Here is a 24,102-nt window from a genome sequence, read left to right as displayed (position 1 = left end):
TATGAGAGCCGGCTGTCAATCACTCGCAAACTCCGACCAAACGGTCACCTAGGCAGCGCTGATCAAATATGAATCAATATTATGTTACGTTAATGTCTATTTCTCTCCTCAAATGTTTTCAGAATCATCTTATAGTGCACGGTTTAGCTGTAAAATGAGAATGTTGGTGACGCCGCCACTATTGTGAAATCTGGTGAAGGAACGCCAAGTTCCGGTCACATGACCGGAGCACAGCCAATAGGAACGCTCTCTCAATGAAATGACCTGTAATTGGTCAAAGTGTCCCGTCACGGCTAAATTGATTTTTTAAAACCTGAAAACAGAGCCATGAGGAGGTGCAAAAGTCTAGTTATCTCTCAGAACACTTGAATTACAATATGCTGAAAGATTATTATGGAATTTTTGCCCAATGATGCCGATAATATACTGCCTACTGCCACTTTAATTTCAGACCCTGATGCCAGCACATTGAAAATAACACACAAACTTAAACAAATTTCCTCTGTGAACCCAAGTCAATGAAATTACTGTACATGCAAATTACAGCTAGATTTTAAGATAGATTATGAGCAGTTAAGCCTTCTTAATTACAGGGACTAACTTTTATATCGTTTTAAAATACTCTAAAAACAAAACCAATAAGAGCAAATTATAATAGTGCCATTTTCCTCCAACAGCGGCGCGACGGGAGACGTCCCTCGTCATGCTGCTTTTAAAAGCAGTTTGGTATTCTAATCATCATCAACACAAGCCCTCTAGACTCCCACCACCCTTTAGTTTTCAGTCATAACAAGGACATTCCTTAATATAATACACCAGCAGTTAATGTGCAGCCTGAAGATACACTTTTTAATACACACCGTAGTTTGTCTGAAGTGCAGGGGCTCATCAAGAGATGCGAAAACAGCCAAAGCATCATCACTGAGTGAGTATCACCCACTTGACCCTGAACAATTAGTATGACCAAACACTGTATTTAGGAGGCACCTGAAGCCACACAATCTCATTTCAGTGGTAATTTGTCCCCCATTCCCCAACACTGGACTCACTTAACCCCCAGAAACCTCCTGAATATCCCCCCTCCCCCTCCACCGTTTCTCCTGTCACTTGTCTAATCCCCCCCAGCACACCACCTCTTTTGCATTTTGTCAAAATTAATTTATTTTCTCCGCAGATCAACGTAATTAGAAGGAAGGCTTGTGGTGAAAATACGTCTTTATTGCTGTCATCATCAATATCGCACTCCTTATCTGGGTCACTGCGCACTGATTGGCTGCATGGCAAATGGAGTGGAAATTTTCCATTTTGTTCGGAGCCTTTCATGTTTCAAACGCACGCCCACTGGGGGAAACGACGTGCATATTGGAGGGTGTAAACAGTTAACAGGTCTCCTTTTTTCCCACAAACACCTTGTTGTGGGGAGAAAAGAAAGAGATGCAGAAATAGAAAATAGGCAAGATAAAGGTTAGCCCGTCTTCTGGGGACTGAAGGCTCTATTCAATCACACTTGATAAGAAAGCCTTGGGGATTAGTCAAAGGCATTCTCCCTGGGTGGTGAGAAGGCTGCTCTGGGTTCAGGTGCTCAGCAAAAACAGTGTTCACAGTGCGATAGCACCGGAGACTGCTTTGAGGCAGAACAGAAGATTATGATTTGTCAATTTATCAAACGGAAGGAAACATTTTTTGATCAAATAGCGGTGGGCAATTTTGCATTCAAGGTCAGGTCATTTGCTTGCGTGTCTGCGGGTAAGAAAAGGTATTGGATTATATAATGAGCTTCTCTTTTTTGTTTGTACAACCTCTTCCTCACAAATGAGCTCGCCTCTTCATCTCTGCAGCAAAGAGCAGATGCAGCGCCCATTTCCTGTCCTTGTGTTTCCTATAACTCCGCCACAGTTATCAATGAAGTTCAATACCTGCTCATCCAGGGCAAGCTGACACAGCTGAATACATTTCAGGATTATTTTTTGACAGAATGAGACAGACCATCTTCAGTGTGGAGAGTGAATCATTTCCTTGTAGTCATTTTGTTTCTGAAAGATGAGGGTGAGTCAGACTGAAATACTTGAAGGTGAATACACTTTTAAAAGCAATTTCGATATAGCGCCTTTTTCTGTATGTGTTTGGATTTTCGCTCAAATGGCTTGGCTGTGTTGCAGCACTTGATTCTGACAAACAACGCTGGGATACCGAGAAGCAATCCGCCTGAAAAACACAACAATATATTCACTTTAAATGCACACTCAGCAGGAGCTTTCATGTCACATGCATGGGTGATTGTTCACTGCAGCAGTCAGCTGGTATGTATGAGAAGAAAATACTAAGCACCTCTAGATGAACAAATAAATACTTGTTTGGCAACTGGAGAACCAGCAGTAGCTGCAGATTAATAAGTAATATTGACAATTTTCATCACGTTGGTGTCTTTATCTATCAAATGTCCCAGGAGGACACATGTTGCTGGAGCTTGTTTTTTGTGCTCTACATCAGGGGTTTTCAGAGTCAAGAGACAAAATCCACTTTTTTATGACATACTATACTGGACTTTTTTTTTATGACATTTCTATGGCATAATATACTATGACTTTTATGATGACATTTTTCGGACTGTTAATTTTGGCAGCTATTTTAGATTTAGTCTTAATAAACTAATGCTTGTTAGTTTTAGCCACATTTTAGTCATTTTTATCCTTCATATGACAACTCGAAATGTTTTAGTCACCGAAAAGTCATTTGATTTTAGTCTAAATGTTTTCTTTCTTAATTTTGTCAGCTATTTATTATAGCACAAGGTCGCAGGTTCAAACCCAGCTTGGGGCCCTTCTGTGTGGAGTTTGCAAGTTTGTTCTTCGGCTTCCTCCCAGAGTCCAAAGACATGCAGATTAGGTTGACTGTTGACTTTTTTCGGACATATTGTACTATAACTTTTTTTGACATACTATAATAAGACTTTTTTTAAAAACTTTTTTTTGACTTAATATACTATGACTTTTTACATAACATACCATGACTTTTTTCAACATGCAATATTATGACTTTTCATTACTTTTTTAGACAAACTATACTATGACTTTTATAACTTTTTTCGGCATACTATACCATGACGTTTTTATGACTTTGACAAACGATAGTATAACTTTTTTCACATACTATACTTTTTATACTTTTTGTTGACTTTTCTGGGCATACATATTGTATGACTTTATTCTACACACTATACTATGACTTTTTATGATTTTGTTTTACATATTATACGATGACTATTTTCCGTTTTTCGACATATTATACTGTGACTTTTTAATGACTTTTTTCGACATACTATAATGTTAAATGCCACGCAGGGCCAAAGTGCTTGTTGTGTTTTCCCTTCTAACTGTTTTTCTTTCTCTCTCCCCCTTCCCTCCCATGTTTTCTCTCCAGGTGCCAAATGCATGATTGGTTTCCACCTGTGCATTCTGGTCATGCAAAACTTGTTAAAGATATCAGAAAACGGTCTGTGGTGGGATGTGGAGGACTAGAGGTAAGCTGGGGTACCCTTTACAGTTTTTCACTCACTTGGATATATTTTTGTCTAGAAACATTACAGTAGGTTATTGGTTGGTGCCACTGTTCTCTTTGTTTTGAAGGTCTCTTTCTTGATAAGTGAGTCAGGTCTTCTTTTTGTGGTTTTGTTTTATGAGGTAAGAATTAGTTAAGCCTAGTTTTGTTTTCTTAATTTCTGTTGGTTTGGTACAACCACCTTCTCTCATCCTCACTCACATTTTTGAGAACCTTTGGGATATTTAAAGTATCGTTTTGAACTGAAAATAAACCACCTTTTTCTTTTCTTTTCTTTTCTTTTCCACTTCAACTTTGAATCCTTCGCCTTCTTTGATTGTCATGTTGTTGTTTCTTTCCCTGAGTTTACACAAAAGGTGATGTAATACATTGGCCTTTTTATGACTTTTTTTTAAAAACACTGCAGTCGGAATTTTTTATTTTTTTTTTTTTACTTTTTTCCACATAATATATTATGCCTTTTTTTTTTTTTTTTTTTTTAAAGTTATTTTTTTGGGGGCATTTTTCCATTTTATTGAGAGGACAGTGGATAGAGTCTTGGAAAGGGGGGAGAGAGAGAGTGGATGTGTAAAGGGCCACAGGCCGGATTCGAACCCAGGCCGCCGCGGTCAGGACCAAGCCTTGTTACATGGGCGCCCGCTCTACCGACTGAGCTAACCCAGGCGCCCATATTATGCCTTTTTAATACTTTTTTCGACATACTATACTGGGAGTTTCTTTCTGACTTTTTGGAAACAAACAATATTATGTTTTTTTCTACATTTTTGGACATACTATATGTTGACTTTTTTTTACTTACTATACCATGACTTTTTAGGATTTTTTTTTCAAAATAGTATACTATGATTGTCATGACATCTTTTTGTTATACTATACAGTGACTTTTTTTTCAACATATTATACTATGAATGTTTTTTCAACATACTATACTATGACTTTTTTCCGACTCTTTTTGACATACTATTGTATGACTTTTTTTTTTAAATACTTTACAGTGACTTGTTTTTCGACATTTGTTGACAAATTATTCTGATTTTTATTTTACACTTTTTTCGACATATAACTTTATTTCACATCTTTTCGACTTACTATACTGTGACTTTTTTTCGACATACTTAACTAGGACTTTTTTTCGAAATACTATACTAGGACTTTTTATTTGACATACTATATTATATGATTTTTATCGAAAAATTATTTGAAATAAAAGTCATAGTATAGTATGTCACAAAATTTCATGAAAAAAGTCACAGTATAGTATGTCGAAAAATTTTAAGAAAAAGTCATAGTATAGTATGCCGAAAAATTTCATGAAATAAGTCATAGTATAATATGTAACAAAATTTCATGAAAAAGTCATAGTATAGTATGTCGAAAATTTTTTATGAAAAAGTCATAGTATAATATGTCGAAAGCTTTTATAAAAAAAAGTCCTACTATAGTATGTTGAAAAATATTATAAAATAAAATCATAGTATAGTATGTCAAAAAATGTCATCAAAAAAGTCATAGTAGAGTATGTCGAAAAATTTCATGAAAAAAAGTCACAGTATTGTATGTTGAAAAATTAAATGGAAAAAAAGTCGAAGTATAGCATGTCGAAAAAATTTTATGACAAAAAGTCATAGAATAGTATGTCGAAATAATTCATGAAAAAATTCCTATTTATTGTACGTAAAAAAAAAAGTCATAGTATAATGTCTCGAAAACGTCTTAGTAAAGTATGTCAGAAAAGTCATAGTATATGCAGCTGGTACGAAGCACAAATATTGTCGGTTAACGGTTAATAATCGGTTAACGAGGGTCAGTTATCGGTTAAGAACATTTTTCAAAATGAGCATCCCTAAGTATTTCGAAACATTCCATGAAAAAGTTATAGTATATTATGTCGTGAAATTTTATAAAAAAAGTCATAGTATAGCTTTTACATACATTTTATAAAAAAAGTCATAGTATAGTATGTTGATAATGTCATTTAAAAAATCATAGTATAGTATGTCAAAAAATTTCATAAAAAAGTCATAGTATAGAATGTCGAATTTTTTTTTTATAAAAAGTCATATTGTAGTATGTCGAAAATTTCACGTAAAAAAAATCATTGTATATGATGTTGAAAAATTTCATGAAAAAAGATCACAGTATAATATGACAAAAAATTGAATGGAAAAAGTCATAGTAAAGTATGTCGAAAAAAGAGTTAAAAAAATAATACCTTAATGTGTTGAAAAAAAGTCATAGTATAGTATGTAAAAAAAAAAGTCATAGTATAGTATGTCTAAAGAAGAGTAACAATAGTATAGTATGTTAAAAAAAAAAAAAAAGTCATATGATAGTATTTCGAAAAAAAAGTCATAGTATAGTTTGTCAAAAAAAGTCATAGTATAGTATGTTGGAAAAAAAGGTGAAAAAAGGCATAGTATGTCAAAAGACGAGTAAAAATAAATCATAGGATAGTAAGTTAAAAAATGTTTTTTAAAAAAAGTCATATAATATGTCGAAAAAAAAGTCATAGTATAGTATGTAAAAAAAAGATTTGGAAAAAAAGTCATAGTATAGTATGTTGAAAAATGTCATTGTATAGTATGTTAAAAAATAAGTAGTACTATAGTATGTCGAAAAAAAAAGTCATCGTATAGTGTCGAGAAAAAAGTCAGTATAGTATGTTGAAAAATAAGTAATTCTATAGTATGCTGAAAAAAGAGTTGAAAAAAATAATAAAAAAAGATCATTTAGCTTTTATGACACTCAGGTGCTTGTCTATCATTGAATGATGGAATACTGGGATAACAAAAAACTGATTTTCACGTTCAGTATCTAGTATTTAAAGATCTAGTGTGTAGGATGCCGAAAGAAGAGTTGGAAAAAAATAGTAAAAAAAAAGCTATAGTATAGTATGTAGAAGAAAAAGGTTAAAAAAAAGTCTTACTACAGTATGTAAAAAAAATTAAAAAAGTCATAGTATAGTATGTTAAATCTTTTTTTTTTTTAAAGTCGAAAAAAAGTCATAGTATAGTACGTCGAAAAAAGTCACGGTATAGTATGTCGAAAAAAAAGTCATCGTATAGTGTGTTGAAAAAAAAGTCAGTATAATATGTTGAAAAATAAGTAATACTATAGTATGAGGAAAAAGAGTAAAAAAAAGTCATAGTATAGTATGTCAAAAAAAAAATTTAAAAGTCATAGTTTAGTATGTAGAAAAATGTTTTAAAAAAAAATCATAGTATAGTATGTCGAAAAAAGTCATTGTATAGTGTGTCGAAAAAAAAGTCATCGTATAGTGTCGAAAGAAAGGTCAGTATAGTATGTTGAAAAATAAGTAATACTATAGTAGGCCGAAAAAAGAGTTGAAAAAAATAGTAAAAAAAAAGCCATAGTGTAGTATGTCGAAAAAAAGGTAAAAAAAAGTCTTACTATAATATGTAAAAAAAAAAAAAAAGTCATAGTATAGTTTGTTGGAAAATAAGTCATTCCGGTCTCAGTCTGGGTCTCACTCACATGAACGGAGGAAGGGAAATAACTCTGGATTCAGCTATTAGTGTGTTTTACAACTTTAAAAACTTAATTTTTTAAATAAGGGCTATATAGGTGTTCATACTAGGAAGTTGATTCACCTCAAAAAAATTATCTGCTGTGTTACAGACGTCTCTTTCCCTATGTAAGTCTATGGGAAAAAGTATTTTTGGGCCCAATGCTTCACATGACTGACACAGAAGTTGCAGTACCGCCGTTTGGCCACTACGAAAGTCCGGATGGACGACCGCCGTACTTCCTGGGGGCTTGGTATGTACGTTGGAAGTGAGTGGTGAAGCAAGAGAGAGCGAGAGAGTGGCGGCGACAGTAGCTAGTAACGTTATCGACTCCGGCCCAAGCAGGAAAAGTTCTTTTAAATCTTTCTATCTTTTTAATTCTTATTATCAGGTGATTATACACTAAAGAAAACATAGTTATTAATATTATATTCCATTTCTTCCAATAGATCCCCCTAATTGTTAAACACCGGTCCTTTAAGGTAGCAGTGTGTGTAACCGTATTTATGTGACTTTTAGTTGAAATGCTTGGCTGTGACGTAAACCACAAATATGAGCACGCACACACACCGACACACACTAACAGAGAAACCTAAACACACAAAACACTGTGTAATTGTAAATCAATAAACAATTAAGGCACCACCATCATAACACACTGCTTACTGACCTCAAATCCCTCGGCGCCGACTGTGTCTCCATTTTCCCGTTCTGTGTAAGAGGGCAAGCAATAATGGAATGGGCTGTCATCTAATATGTGGACAATCGCCAACAAAGCCTCAAAGTATGTGGCAACGATAAAGCTTAAATGTCTGTTTCCTTTTCTGCATCGACAGACTGTGAAGTGGTTTACATTTCACTGTGATGGATTATCTATCTCAAGCTATTTGAAAACCTGAACACAACGTATGAACATATGTCCACACCTAAGGGCACAACATGATGGTGTGATTTAACATGAGGTAAGTAAGGTTGTGGTGCGTTCTGGGACCAAATGGTAAATGGTATTTTACTGCAACATCATCTTTCTCCCTCTCTCTCTTTATTTCCTGTCTGTCTCCATATTATCTCCATAAAATAACTAGGGTTGTCAAACAACATGTTCTTTCTCCTCAAGAATGACACGTTATGCCCTCTGAGCATGGCACGTAATATGCAGTTGTTCCAATGCTTGGTTAGCTTAGTTAATTAGATAAGGCCTGATCTCACTGTTCCCTGGATGTATTTCACTAGTGGGGTTCCATTTGAGAGTAATTCTTCTGGCAGGTCAGATGTGAGGAGCAGCTCCAGTATCTTTTTTTATTTTGAGGAGCAGGTGTTATTTCATCAAGAGCGCTGCAGTGGTGAGGCAGGGACGGCTTAACAAGGGCCTTTGGCAAAGGAAAAACACAACTGGGTCACAGAGCACTAGAGGTCATACTGGTTCAACTTTTACTGCAGCACATTCTAACCTCTTCTGACAATGCACCAAGCAAGCCAATCAATTAAGGTGCACTTTTCCAGGTAGATTATCTTGTAGCATGTACAAAGTAGCATTGTGCTAATTGTACGGTTTGTCTAGCAAGTGGTGAGGCAGGATCAAATTATTGTGATGACCTTCAAGAGTGGAAAAATCCTGCCTCAAAGAAATGCTTTCACCTTTTGATCAATTTTTCTTTGCAGTTTTGTCTCCCTTTCAGCAGAGTCACTTATAAAGCTTAGGTATTTTGGAAAATACCAAAGCCTTATAGTGACTTACTCAAGATAAGTTGAGCCTCTCAGAAATGCAGTTAAGTGGCATGTGAGTCGTACGATACATTTTGTAGGACAGTTTTTATGGAAAGAAAAGTTTTAAGCAATTAAAAATAGTTTTTTTTGCTTACATAGTCTGATCTACTGCAAATCTATATGTATTAATAATGGATAGAGCAGAGTGTGTTCAAGGGATATACATGGAAGAACCATGTTGAAACCATACTTAAAATCACATTTTGTCTCCTTGACAGAGATCTGAACTTTAACAAAAGTTATTACACAACTTTGTTAAATACACGATTCTAGGGATGCACCGATACCACTTTTTTTCAGACCGAGTACAAGAACAAGTACTAACATTTGGGTACTCGTCGATAACAAGTACCGATACGAGTACTTCTCTGTGCCAAAAGACTCTCGTTAACAGCCAGCTGGAGGGTGTGAGCGACACACGGCAGGCTAAGGAGTCCCGCATACGAGGCAGTGCGCTGATACTGGTATTGGTGCATCCCTGCCCGATTCAGATTTTTCAATCACAGCGTTCTTGCTCTGTATAAACAGACTGTTAATACAGACGCAGTTCTGATGTTGGACTCTGGCGGACCATTTTTGTGTAACATTATTGATTTCTTAAGTAAGTAGCTGTGTAATAATAGGGATAATGTACAGCTAGCGGGTCATTGTTGTGAAATAAAACCATTCAGGGCGATGCAAACCCCCCGCATCGCCCTGTCGGGGTTTATTTCACAACAATGACCCGCAAGCTGCACATTATCCCTTACATAATGTTGAATTTGCATCTTTGCTTCAAAGCACACTGTACTTTACTGCTGTATCTTTCACTGGTGTTTGATTCCAGCGTTTTCAATATTAACTGTATAATATAAAGTAAAAAAAAAAAAAAAACAGATCCAAAAATTTAACCTTACCAGATAAACACACACATTTTTTCAGCCCTGAGTAGTGTCTGATCTAGTTGCCCTTCAGTCTGCATATTTGTTTACATTTTGGTGAATCTGCACTATGAAAAGTCATGCTGCATCGGTTACTAGACTCTCCTGTTGTTATTTTTACAGACATAAATACAACGGATTGATACTAAAGAAAATCTAAAAACATGAGGCAAGATCTTCGAGTTATAAGAATGTCTTTTTGGTATGATTTCCAGGCTGATTTAAGGACGTTGATCTATAATGGATGCCAGAGATACCTTTATCACTGGAGTAAGTAAAGTTGTGCTGATTTTGGGTTGTGTCTAGAAGGTAGCCCGCAAATTGCAAAATCTGATCTGAGATCTGCAAAAACTCTGGCGAGACTCGCTGCCCGACAACCTATACTAACCTTAACTTTTCGAGATCAGTGACTAACCTTAACCATCTTGCGAGAGTTTCCACAACTTGTGGGTTCCCTTCTAGACACTGCCCTGATTTTGGCAACATGTGCATGACTCTGGGAATCAAACCGCTAGCCCTGTGATAAGTAGACCTGCTCCACCTCCTGAACCACAGCCACTCCCCTAAACACTTGGACAAAAGAACAGCGGTTAACAGAGAACGCACACTGAACACATGCAGCTCAGCTCTCTGAGAGATTTAGATGAAGACAAGATTTTGTCAAATTTACACATCTTTATAAGACAGGACAAAATGGAAAAGGAGATCGTCTGATTGTTTGAAGACATTTTCTTAAGAGAGTCACATTAATACAAAGATCTATCATGGAATACCAGTATTTTATATACTGCAGTTGTTATACCACATTTTTATATTCTGTAACATGTGTACATATGCCAACTTTGCTTCAAAAAGTGTTCAGTTAGTTCATCCAAGAAAAGAAAATGAAAAACTTTTTTTAAACAATATTCAACTCACCATGAAAGGATTACAATACCCTGCAAATGCTCATGGTCTATGTCATAATGTCTTTAAGCGTTTGTCTTTACCACAAGAGAATACACAAAAACTCAATGCTTTGGGTAACTCGTTGGATTTGATCCTGCCTTTCATATAAAATACTTGAAATAACTGAATGCTCATTAATGATTTACATAGTCCCGAGGGGAAGAGAGACAACACTGTGATACTGTGAGAATTCATGTCAGGATAATAAGGAAGTGATGTGAAGAGTTCCACTCCAAAACGCTATATATCCAGATACAACATAAAATAAAATTGTTGCCTGAGGTTTATCATTCAGCGTCTGAGAAAATCTACAGAATCCACTCTGCGAGAATGAACTCATTTTGAGCACTTAATTACGAACGAGTCTTTAAAAGTAATTTCATTTGGTTTTAGTTTTTTTTTTTTTTTTTTGCTGTTAAGCTTTTTGGGGGTCATGTTTTTCTGCCACATTTTGGAACAAAACTCTTCATGTTCTCCAGTTCATTAAATACTGTAATTATCAAAAATATGGAAGGCGTAATACCACACAGTTAGCTGATCCACTTCAGTGATTGTTATTTTAGATGTACCGTCCATAAATAAACACAAGTGTCTACCTGCTTCAGTGGCTCCTCTCTGGTTGTAGCAGAAGAGGTTTTTTATCACAGCAAAAGACGGGTGAAAGCCTCGTCATTGCTAAACATGCAAAGGCCACGAGTGCGAGGAAGAAAAGAGTGACTGTGAGTCATGTACAGTTTATGGAAAAGAAATCAGAATAGTAAAAAATGAATTTTGTTGTTCTAAGCGGTGTGCGAGGAAAAAAAGCCGTCGTTTCTTTTCTCGGCTTGAGAAGTGACCGGATCCTGATGGTATTAACCGAAAATGTTTGGAATCAACAGTTTGACATTTTAAGAAATGCGCTCATTTGCTTTTTTTTTTTGCCGAGAGCTAGACGAGAAGATCGATACCGCTCTCGTGTCGGTAAATATGAAGCTACTTCCAGCAACTGGTTGACTTAGCTCAGCATAAGCTAACGGGCTTATGTCAGTTTAAGAGGTGCTGGTAGGTGGATTTTGTGACCTTTGGATGGAGCGAGGCTAGCTTTTTCCCTCTGTTTCCAGTCTTTATGCTAAGCTAAGCTAGACCAGGCTGACATTTGATAGATATCTTTTCATCTAACTCTTTGAGTGAGCGTATTTCCCAAAATGTCTTACTATTCCTTTAACTTATAGCTTTTTATGAGGCTGTGCGTGTGAAGCACACACCCGCAGCTAACAAATGATTCGTACTTCCAGTTACAAAAATGTTTTCTTTAGAGTGGAGAAGCAGTTTCACACCAACACGCCTAAAAATGACAGAACAGTTCCTCAAAAGCGTGTGTATGTGTTTGAGGGGTGTGGTGTAAGATATTACTCACCGACGCATTATTCTTGCCATAAAAAGCAAATGAACTGGAAAGTGAATACGAGGCTTCATCAACCTCTTTGGAAAAGTGTCGTGTGGATGGTTCCCCTCGTTCACCAGAGTCTCTGTGATTCGGTGTCAGCTGACTTTTTCAAACTGAGTTCACCGGCTAATCACCTTCAGCACATAAGACAACTTACCAGCACTGACACAGGTGATTCCCAAGAGAAATCTCCTCGAGATTAGGATGAAAACAAATACCATAGCTTTATACTTTAGCCACCCAGATCACAGTCAGAAAAAGGAACCAAAATAACACCCGAAAAAATAAGTTAACATAATTTTGACACATAGAATTTTACAATATGTACATTATTTTTTAAATTAAAATAGATTTGTCGGTTGTCTGATTGGGTAGGTCCTCTACAGAGCGCTCCTTTGTTTTTCCAACCATCCAGTGTTATTCCACAGAAGCGGAGTTCCCATCAGTGCCAGCCAATCAGAGTGCAAGTAAGGCTACCATTGTCAAGTCCCTGCCAATAGTTTGTCGGTGACGTCTTCGGACAGGGCCGAGCCCTTAGCAACACACATGGCAGACCCTTCAACACCCTGACAAAAAGAAATAAATATAAAATATATGTAATATTTCTATATATATTCATAAAACCAAACCCAGGATAGATTTTAACTCTGATGTGTTCTCTCCGTAATATAATCAAACTGTGGCCATTTTCCTATTGCCAGTCCACTTCACTTCCCTTTTTGTCTCCATTTTTGTGTATTTTTGCAGTTTTTTCGAGGAAAAAAAAAAAAAAAGTCTTCTTCAAACCTGTACATCTTATACGCAAGTAAACAAAATGTAAAAGTGCGTGTTTTTTGAATACGTTTTATCCACTATATCCAAAAGTGTTGCAGGCACTTAAGTCCTTCCAAAACATTGTAGGTGTTTTTCGACAGTGGAGTAGGTTGGTTTGGTTATTCCTGGATTCGTGTGGGTCGGTCTGTCGGTTATGTCTCTGTCGTTCTGTCGGTCTGGCGAGGAACAGGCCACCCTGGGGCCGCCGCTAGCCCAGGATGTCCAGGTAGACCGGCGTGGCTTTGCCCATAGCGAACATGACCTTCTGAATGTCCTTAATGTTCAGTCGCTGCTGCGGTTCCCTCTGCCAGCAGCCCAGCATGATGTCGTACACCTCTTTAGGACAAATCCGTGGCCTATCCAGAACCCGGCCCTGGGTTATGCACTCAATAACCTGCAGAGGAGACAGGGCAGTGGAGTGAGACAGACATATTTTCACTGACTGATTGCTTTGGTTTGGTCATAATGAGAAACCGGTGACACAGCAGACTGTCCTTTGAGGTTTGAACTAATGAAACTGAGATGAAAGAAATAAACAGTCTGCATCCACTCTTAAATTTGTCCAATATTAAAGGGGAAACAAGATCTTTGTGCACAAAATAACAATAATACGGAATATCTCTGGGGATGAATGAGATATTGCTAAAAGAAGATTGATCATTTATTTTTTGGACTTGTGCTGCAATTAGCCAGACGACTCATTGCTGCTGTGACAATTTGACTTCATTTTTTGTGTCAATTCCAGGCTGCTGTAGCTTAAGAGAACGGATAGGGGTCTATTTGTGTGTAATGGCCGTGGCTGCACTAAAAAACTGCACAGAAAAAGTGTTGTTTTCAGTTGTTTTTCTCTTTAAGCCCTAAACATTCTGTCATTAGAGAGGTTGGGGTGGGAACAGGGGATGTTCAGGGCTAGATAAATAGTCAACAGTAGATTAATTGGAGCTGCAGCTCAGCACTGTGTGTCAAGTTGTTCTAGTCATTAATAAGAAATAATAATTAATTTAAATAAATTGTGAATGTGTATAAGAGCATAGAACATTATGATATAAGTATATGAAGGCCATCCCCATGCTCTATTATGTCTCATAAATTGTTGCAGCAACTTTTGGGTTGATACCATTCGTTACACAGATTTGGGGCTAAATTGAACCATTTTTTACCACTTGAGAATTGATAATAATGGTCAATAATCCCTCCAAAATACCACATTAAGACACCAAGACCTCGAGGAACACCATAGAAAAAGCCATGCTGTGATTTGGTATCAAAACTTTTTGACATTTGGAGATTTCTGCAAGAAATGCATTTTTTGGTGATTGGATGGCGAGCACTTCTGTTCCGGAAACTGCTCAGGAACCCCCTTATTGTCAATAGCTAGGAAAGCCATCCATCCTCTGAATGTTCTAGGTCTCTAGTTTGTGGCTGTAAAGTTTCATGAGGCTGTGATTATCCTAGAGGTCACCACAGGTCATTTTATACAGTGAGGTCAAGTTTCAAAAGTCTCACTACAATGAAATGTCTACTATGGGGACTATCATCATCACACATGAATATAATTGGGCTCTTTGCATCCACAGGAGTCTCAGCTTTACAGTGACACACAATTTATGTAATTCCAAGACTGTTAAGGGACCCCAGTATGCAGAAATATTCAAACACACCGTTTTTAGAATAGGAGAAAATAACACATTTATACAGCATGAAAAAAAACTGCATGGTTTTTGCCCCAAACTGCATGTGATCATCATAAAGTGGGCATGTCTGTAAAGGGGAGACTTGTGGGTACCAATAGAAGCCCTTTTCATTCACATATCTTGAGGTCAGAGGTCAAGGGACCCCTTGCTAGTTAGTTGCCATGCTAGTTTTTCTCGCCAAAATTAAGCCTAACTTCATAGCGTTATTTTGCGTTCTTCCCGACAAGCTAGCGTGACATGACATGGTACCAATGGATTCCTTACGTTTTTCTAATTTTTAGTTTCATATGATATCAGTATCTTCCCTCTACCTTGAAAACTGAGCCCACTACAACCTCTGAAAGACAGAAAAGTGGCCAGGCATTTTAAGGGGGTTATACTAAGGTACTGAAACCAGCTCAAACATTATGTTCTTTTTTCAGTTATTATGGTGTAGAATAATTACCATGAGACATATTATGGTGTCGTGCAATTTCATGCTCTTGTAAGCTACAGTAGCAGCACAACAACACGGTGTCAGAGCAAAGCGTTTGATAATCTACTGCTATCTGAAGCCTAATTTTCTGGAAAGAATGCATGACAAACCTAATCTGTGTTTAAATAAATAGGATTTCACTTGTTGTTTTTACTCAAGAGTGTCAACAAGAGTAAAAACCTGAAAAAATACAGAATATTACAACAACCAACAGGGGAAAACCCTGTTCAATTGTTCCACCTGTTGCATCTGTTTGCCAAGGTAAAGCACTGCTTTCTCTCTGTTGTTACATTCGGTGTCTCATGTCTTGTCACCAAAGGATGAGAGGCCTGGCAGACAGACTGCCTTGAGACTTAGATTGAGGGGGTAGAACATCAATTCCTGAAAAGACATACGGAGCTACTTTGTATAAATCCCCCAGATCACAAACATTACAAGCAGCCGGTAGTAAAGGCTGCAGTGGTCATGGCAACAGCATCCGGCCAAACAGATGTTAGAAAATGATCCTGGGAGTAATCATGAATGACAGGGAATCCACCTAATTTACAACCTTAATGCTGTTGTAACTTTTTGATCAATTTACTACCTACCAACAAGGTTGTGGTTATATATTATGGTGGCAGAGGAATCGCCTGCATGTTAGGGCTGGGACGATTCGATACTATCACAATACTTGGGTGCTGATGCGATATCCATTGCGATTCTACAAGAATTACGATTCAATATTACGATTTATTGCGATTTTTGTTAACTTTTTTAACACTAAACCATGAGGAAGAGTTGAATCATACACTTCTAGGGACTTTTATTTAGTCACAGATGTCCTGAAGTCAAATATATCAGTCAAATAAAAGAATAAAGACAGTTCCCTCTCAAATTAGTGGTATTTTTAATTTATAAGGGACATGTAATGTTTTATACTTTTTGGGAATATAATCCAATTAATATTATTTGTATATATATATATATATATATATTGTATATGCTGTTCCCTTTATTAAAACCGGTTGTGGTCACACATGAAAACCGGTTGTGGTCACACATGTATACTTCCGCTAACTTCGCCAAGTTTGTCGCTACTAGTGACTCGCTAACTCTCCTGTCTCTTTATACATCCATGGTCAGCTCCATCGGGGCCGTTTGAATTCATTTAACATAAATGTCAGTATATGGGTGCTCTACAGTTGTAGCGTCTGTTGATTTGACCACGGAGATGAGAGTGATGGCTGTTACCGCAATACGATAACGTTTCCTGTCCATGACAGAGTTAGCATGCAGCTTTACCCATGATGTCTGGCTCTGCTTTTCCCGCAATGTGTCAAACCCAAAGTGTTTCTATACTAATGTTTAAAATGTGAGGGTGCAGGTCACATCCACGCAGACCCTCCACCGTTTGTCATCTCGGCCGGCTGCGGTTTGTTTTGGCTGACAGACGCGGGATGGATATGATGTCGCGTTACTCAGACTATAACAATAAAAGCAGTAACTTCCTTCTACCTTTGCAAAATGAAGCAAATATATCGATTCTGGCATTAAAAAATAGATTTCAAAATCGTAAAATAGGTGAATCAATTTTTTCCCACCCCTACTGCATTTCCTATTCCTTGATGTGAAAAGTTGGTGGAGTTCCCCTTTAAGTGACTAAATGGGCCTTTAATTGAAGGCAATATAAGTTTACTTAAGATCCTATTTTGTGCTTCGCTGTGTAACAAAACTGTGCTCGTGGGAACACTGTGAGGCAGCAGTACACCATCTAATATAACAATGTGATAAATGGTGTCGGTTGGATAAACTTTTCAAACATTTCAGAGGTATTTATGTTCAATTTTACTCCACCTCATTTATTTGACAGCTCTAGTTACAGGTTACTTTGCAAATTAAAAGCCCTGTACACCCACACAGGTGTTCTCAATTACCATGGCTGATTAGACCGCTGTGCTGGGAATAACTGATGTCGCCAAACTCTATGGTGCTAATAAGAGCGATAACAGGGTCAGCAACAGAAGGAAGGGAGATGTTTGTACACGCCCACATTATCCCGAAGAGACGTCCAATCAAGCAACAAGTGATAACACCTGTAGGGGGAGCGGGACTACGTATGACCACGTTATTAAATACTTTTTGACTTTGAACATGGCGATGCCTTAAAAATGGAAGAGCTTACTGGTGCTTGAAAGTATCAGATCTGCCCGTAATTTAAGTTTACAACATTTAAAAAAACGAGCAAACACTGTCAACAGAATGTGAAGAGGTTACAGTGACGTCTATCTATTGTGTGTTGCAGATATATCTACTGTAATAAGCATGCTAAATAGCTAGCCCTGGCCTGTTCTGCTTTGTAATACCACTTGTCGATAGCAGTTAGCTGTAGCAACTAGCAACACAGCCCACCGGTTAGTGGCATAGTAAACACAAAGATGGCTAACGTAAACTACAGGCCGACGCCACACGCAAAGATTATAAGATAGCAGTATTATTGTGACCGGCTCTCAGAGTTTCAGCAGTTTGGTCGAATTTTGCCTATTCATGCCCTGCTGGAAGTGTAGTTGGCTTGCCTGGCGACTGTAAATTTAGATTGTCTGGCCGCAGTAGTAGAGGTGAAATGCTATTTGTTTGGAGCATGTGGCTAGGTATACACTGCACCTTTAATAAGGAGCAAATACAACCTAGTCGCCAGAAAAAATGTTGCCATCGTATGTTTCTGCAAACCAGGGATACGTTTCAATTCGTTTCATGAATAAGTTTCATATCAGCCTCGTATTACGCTTGTAGAAACGCACAATGGCGTCACCTTAGGATTCGGCAACAAAACCACTATAGTTAAGTTTAGGAAAGAACTGCATGTTGGGGCTTAAAACTACTATGTTTGTCCAGTGAATATTTCACTGAACATTGTGAACACAGGACATGAACAGCTGGTTTTACTGCGACGCACGAGACATTAACAGCGGTCTCCTGGATGAAAGCCTTGTGTTTCATGGACCCATCCACCTCCCCTCCCGTCCTGTGTCTCTTTAGCTCTTTATATGTCACTTGTTCTGACTGAATGCAAAAACATTGACATTCAACGAATCCCTGGTTTGCAGAAACTTACAATGTCAAACTTTTTTCCTGGCGACTGGCAAATACCACTGCTTTTTTGTAACAGAAAAGGGGGGAGGTGAAAACAAAGAGTATATTTTGTCAGCCTATAGCTCCATGATCCCACCAGCGATCGTAGAGCCAGTGATAAATGCAGCACGACTCCAGTCTCCCCAAAACTTAACAAGCAACTCGGATGGACAGATAAGCAGCGGGAGTCTCAGCTGCACGGAGGTGTAGCAGGCTGGAGGAGGATCAGCTGCTGCATAGAGAGCCAGGCAGCAGGGTCACTGCTGAATACAAAAAGTTGTAGTTCATCCTTCACCTCTGGTAGCAGAGGTATCTCAGCAAAATGCTAACATGTATTGTCCCCTTTTATTTGATCTAAAGTAGCTTCAGGGTTGTTAAAACCATCCTGTTTCTCACTGATTGCCAGTATCTGGTATTATATATTCTGTATCAGCTTGTTCCAGATCTTCATTGAAGCTGTGTGATGTTTACACTGAGTGAAATACACAAAACCCAAGAGCCCATGTTTTTTTTATGGCTGCACCATTCCATCAAATGTCTCGTGCATCATGTTACACACATTTCCCCCAAATTCAGCATGACATATTTGGTATCTTTGGATACTTTGTAATCTTCTCTCGAATTTAAAATAAGCTTTTGTGGGTTTAAACAATGTTTGGCAGCGTGTCATTTTGTAATTTTCTTCCTGAATAAAAGTATTGGAAAGTAGTGGAGCCTATAATAGAGCCCAGTGTTTGAAACAAGTTCCCACAGTACCCATGGTGATCATTTATCATTGTCCCTGATACCCATTTCTAATTGTTGCTGTAATGTATCATTGTGTAATGTGTTGGACAAATCAGAATAACTGAATATTAAGTACAATATCCAATACTACCTGAAGATGCAATTACAGTATAGGAACAGATTGTGGATTTTCATTTTTTTGGCTATGACATAATACGGTGCTCATCTCATTACATTGTCATAAGGTTTCAGCGATGTAGTTTAATCAGCTGAGTGTTTCATTTAGAGAGTCCACAGAAAATCTTTCGGCTCAAGATGCACATAAAAACGAACATATTGATGTTTCAAATGAAATACTTATAAGTGCAATGCATGCCAGGTTATTCTTTTAGGTCAATTTAATTTTCTCAATATGCTCGCTTTACAAGAGTAATCCTAATTGAATTTTATTGATTCAAAGCAGAGCCTCCAATGAAAAAACAAACCAATCATGGGTGTTATGTAATGCAGCATCTTGTCTGGTTGCAAAGCGGCATCAATTTATCACCTCGTTGGGCCAGCGCGAGTCTCAGAAAGAGAAAAGAAACAACACGAGGCAGTAGATTAAGATCCAGAGCGGCAGTGTTCATTTAAATTCTGCTATTAGACAGCTTGTGCTTTCCCTTCAGCCCTCGATGCTCTGTGAAGGAAGGCCAAGCTATAAGATTCCTACATTAAAAACAACTCAATTAATTTACTGTTTTTTAGTGATTTGAAATAAGCACCTTTACTTGCACAAAACGTTGAAGACAAACATTTACCATTGGAAAACCTGGATCTGTAACTCTTAATGTGTGCATGGAGGCCTGTAGTACAACCTTTGATAATATGTATGTACTGTATCCTGTGATGGTTTGTCTAAATTAGGGCTGTCAATCGATACAAATATTTAATCGCGATTTATCGCATGACTGTCCATAGTTAATCACAATTAATCACACATATTTTATCTGTTCCAAATGTATTTCATATTCTTACGAACATGGGACTGGGCAAATATGCTTGCTTTATGTAGATGTATGTATATAGTTATTATTGGCAATTAATTAACAACACAAATAATTAAAATATTGTCCTGAAACCCTCACAGGTACTGCATTTAGCATAAAAAATATGCTCAAATCATAACATGGCAAACTGCAGCCCAACAGGCAACAACAGCTGTCAGTGTGTCAGTGTGCTGACTTGACTATGACTTGCCCCCAAACTGCATGTGATTATCATAAAGTGGGCATGTCTGTAAAGAGGAGACTCGTGGGTACCCATATAACCCATTTTCATTCACATATCTTGAGGTCAGAGGTCAAAGGACCCCTTTGAAAATGGCCATAAGAGTTTTTCCTCGCAAAAATTTAGCGTAAGTTTGGAGCGTTATTTAGCCTCCTTCTCGACAAGCTAGTGTGACATAGTTGATACCAACGATGCCAGTGTCGTCACTCTCGCTTTAAAACTGAGCCAGCGACAACCTAAAAATCGCAAGTTGCGTTAATGAATTAAAGAAATTAGAAGCGTTAAAACGAATTTGCGTTAAAGTGTTATTATTGCGTTAACTTTGACAACCCTAGTCTAAATGCTTCTGGCTTTTTGTACCTCGTTGTTACCCAGCTGAAACCAAGGCTGCTTCCCATAGGTAAAGATCTCCCACAAGATGACTCCAAAGCTCCAGACGTCACTTTCCGTGGAGAATTTCCTGTACATGATGCTCTCTGGGGGCATCCAGCGAATAGGTAGCATGGTATGTCCTCCAACCTGTGGACAAGAGAAGACAAAGAGAGGAGAGGACATCTTTATTGCAAAAAAATTAAATGTTGTAGCTAAAACACAGATTAGAAAATTCAGTCATCAACACAACTCCCAGGCGTCTGGGGATTAACTGTCCTTGCATGTAGCCGATACGACGGGCTTAACATCTCATGAATGTCTGCTGTGCAGTTGGGTGTTGACACTGATGCAATACAGGAAAATGCTGACTTATCTGCCACCTGCTCTGTATGTATTGAATCGTGGGATGTGAAATTCCTTTAGGTTATTGTATTAAACCGCGCCTTTGTTCTTGATGAAAAACTGCAATCTGCAATCCCTTCTCTGCTGCAGAAGTACTGGCCCTAAGCAGAGGATCAGGGTCTCAAAGCGTGGAATTGAATGTGTTCTAATCAGTGTTTTAAAGAAATAGGTTTCAACCAAAAGAGGTTAAGAAAACTGCTGAATGCAATCTCATATGGATCCTCATAGTAAAGAATTTCATATGGTTGCGAATGCAAATGTTTAAACCATATATATCAACACGCAAAGACCCTGCATTCATGAGAAGGTTTGCATGAAGCAAGGTGCCAGCTGAGACAGCAGAGGTATCAGCTGTAAGCTCTTTAATGTCTTTCAACCAGCAAAACATGAAACAAAGTGTCCCATGCTGTAAGTCCTCTGAGGCTGGATATTAATCGATTAAACAATCATCCATTAATCATCCTGGCTCTCAGCTTCCATTAGCTGGCATTGTTTTAAAATCTATTTCCCATTCTTGTCGGTGACTGTGTTTTAATGAGCTGGACAAGACTGATAGTATTGCAGGTTTCAGCTCAGAATCCTCGGACAGTATTAATTACAGTGATGACTGTGGAGGCTCAGGAGTCAAAGTGCACTATTGACGGATGATGTTATTAACATGCTGCTGTGATTTGATGTGACGCTTGCTGGAGCCACTGTTGTTACAGCATGCTGAAGTGCTGCTGTGATTTCTTTCCATCCTAACATCAAAATAAAAATACATTTTCTAAATGCAAGTTCCACTTGCTAACTTTTGTCCCCAGACCTTTTAACTGTGTAACCTGTTTAACCATATAGTTCCACACTTTGGTCATGTGATAAACTTGAGCTGACTCCATGAACACTGAGCAAACTTCATCTGCTGAGAAAGACCATGAGATGCGGTTGAAAGCCGCGGGAAAAAAAATAGTAAGTGGACTTAAAGTAAAGGTTTTTTTGTCAAGGAGAAGCTAAAAATCAAGTCAGTTTTCTTTCTATATGCACGAAATTTGATGGTAGTCACATTTCATAAAATAGAGTCCTAAAAATAGAATAGAATATGTGGTGTATAAAAAAAGTTACAACAAAACTTAAATGGAAATAATTAAATCTGGTGAGCACAAATGTAAGTACTACAAAGAAAGACAACTACAAATTAGTTGAAATTGTATTTATAGAGAATTGATTGGTTTGAATTAACACTGAATTTGAAAAAAATATCTAATTGTGATTATTTTGACTGATATTGCAACTGCGATATTATTTTATTTTTTATTTCATATTAGAGGGAATTATAATTTTTCATCATTATTCTCATTTTCATTGAAAAACCTTTTAAGTGATTATGGTGCGCTTTTTGCTGGAATCTGTACCAAACAAAGATCTTTTCTTAAGTCTGAATGTAATGTGTAGGCAGGACATCTCTGCAGCACCACAATATTTTATTTAAAATGGTGTTTTGTTACACATTTCGCCTTTAACAAATATTGCGCCTCCTGTGCTTCGAAAAATTGCGATTTCGAGGTAAAGGTTAAATTAAAGGTGCAGTGTGCAACATCTGGCGACGTCTAGCTGTGAAGTAACAGATTGCAACCTCTCCCGTGTGCCAAGCGTGTAGGTGAACTACGGTGGCTGGCGTGAAAAAGTGAATTTCCCTTTCTAGAGCCAGTTGATGTTAGAGTAGCGTAGGTCATTTGGAAAATAGCAGAGTCGGTGCTTAGAGTGTGTGTTTAGATCTGAGAATATCAAGTGAATGTACAGTAGAAGTTGCAGTTTGTGCAGAAATAAATGCTGCAGCTCCTCAAGCCCAACAGAGGTTTCTTGTGTCTTGTTTCTCGGCGGCTGAGTGTAGTGATGGCAGTGATTATACACTACAGAAAATAATACTTATTAATATTATATTCCATTTCTGCCAGAAGATCCTCCTAAATATTACACCGTCCGTTTTATATACAGACAATAAAGTATATTTTTCGCAATACATAGAACCTAATCCTACCTGATCATAAAAACAAGTTTAAAAATGATGTAATTTTCCCTCCAAGTGTCAATGTCAGTTGTATGGAATTTGTTGTCCTATCACTTCCTTCCTTTGTGATGTTTGCAGTCATTTAGTTTTACTTATCTGGTTCAGTTTTTGGCTTTTGCTGTTGTTATCTTGACATTTTTGTCAAGATAACAATAAGATGGATTTTTAAGCCCCTTTGAGGTTTTTATCTATATAAGTCAGTGGAAGTGCTCCTGCAGTGTATCGGACACATATCTATAATAACATCCATCCATCCATCCATCCATGCATTCACTGATCCACCTATCCAACCATGCGTCCATCTATCCTTCTGAGCTCATCTTCTGTGCTTAAGGGCAACAAAATCAAAAGCACAGTCAGACATACCATAAGCTCTGAAATCGTCATTAGGACAACCTCTTACTGTAGCCTAGCTGTATTCACCCTCACACGGTTCCTCTGTTCTGTACCTCTGGGTTACAACACAATCACATTCATTTAATCATAATAAGCTCGTCTCCCAACTCCATTTACCAGCTCCAACATCTGTGTGCCTTCAGCTGTGAGCATTATGTGGCATTAAAACAAAAAAAAAATCATCTCAAGTCTTACTAATTACCTCCTAGTTCCGTAGCGCGCTCATCGCACATTTCCTTTGAAAGTCAAACACAATCTCTGCGCGTCAGCTTGACGCAGCAGATGAATCTTCTGCATGTTTTTAAAGAAACATGAGATTTGTCATTCTGCCAAAAGGCTGCTCCTTCCTGGGCATTTATACAGAACGTCCTCTAGTTTGTACACTTCATCAAATTTAGTTGCTGAGTACGAGGCCTGTTTGTTTGCCTTTTCTTGTCCTTCGTCTAGGCCTACAACCTTCTCTGAAATCCTGGATTGGGTCGCACCAGTTATTTGTACAGCCATTATTAAGTTTATGTGTTAGTCCTTTCAGTTTTAGGAAGCCAAACAGTATATCAAACTAAACTGTCAACATGTTGTACATGTAGCTTTGACTTTCTTTTATTTATACACATGCAGAAATATGTGTGTTTCCGAGTTAGTGGTAGTCAC

General features: G+C 37.6%; 1 protein-coding gene and 1 long non-coding RNA gene across 9 annotated transcripts in view; both read right to left on the bottom strand.

Moving 5' to 3' along the window:
- Positions 1–10,483: 10,483 nt before the first annotated feature.
- Positions 10,484–24,102, bottom strand: part of ntrk3b (neurotrophic tyrosine kinase, receptor, type 3b) — a 291,028-nt gene continuing 277,409 nt past the window's right edge. For all 8 annotated transcript variants that reach the window (XM_037795125.1, XM_037795134.1, XM_037795110.1 and 5 more), the window contains 2 exons: positions 20,595–20,753; positions 10,484–13,353 (listed from right to left, as the gene is read on the bottom strand). In XM_037795125.1, coding sequence (XP_037651053.1) covers positions 13,168–13,353; positions 20,595–20,753 — 345 coding nt within the window. In that variant the 3' untranslated portion in view covers positions 10,484–13,167. The remainder of the gene's footprint in view (positions 13,354–20,594; positions 20,754–24,102) is intronic.
- On the bottom strand, positions 16,157–19,787 carry LOC119503398. The gene is made up of 3 exons (XR_005210308.1): positions 19,777–19,787; positions 19,730–19,734; positions 16,157–16,468 (listed from the first exon to the last, which is right to left on the bottom strand). It is a non-coding gene; the product is annotated as an uncharacterized LOC119503398 (long non-coding RNA).

Source organism: Sebastes umbrosus, chromosome 2 (assembly GCF_015220745.1).
Source record: "Sebastes umbrosus isolate fSebUmb1 chromosome 2, fSebUmb1.pri, whole genome shotgun sequence".
Lineage (NCBI taxonomy): Eukaryota > Metazoa > Chordata > Actinopteri > Perciformes > Sebastidae > Sebastes > Sebastes umbrosus.
Note: the sequence above shows the minus strand (reverse complement) of the source record. Positions and strands in the feature narration are given on the sequence as shown.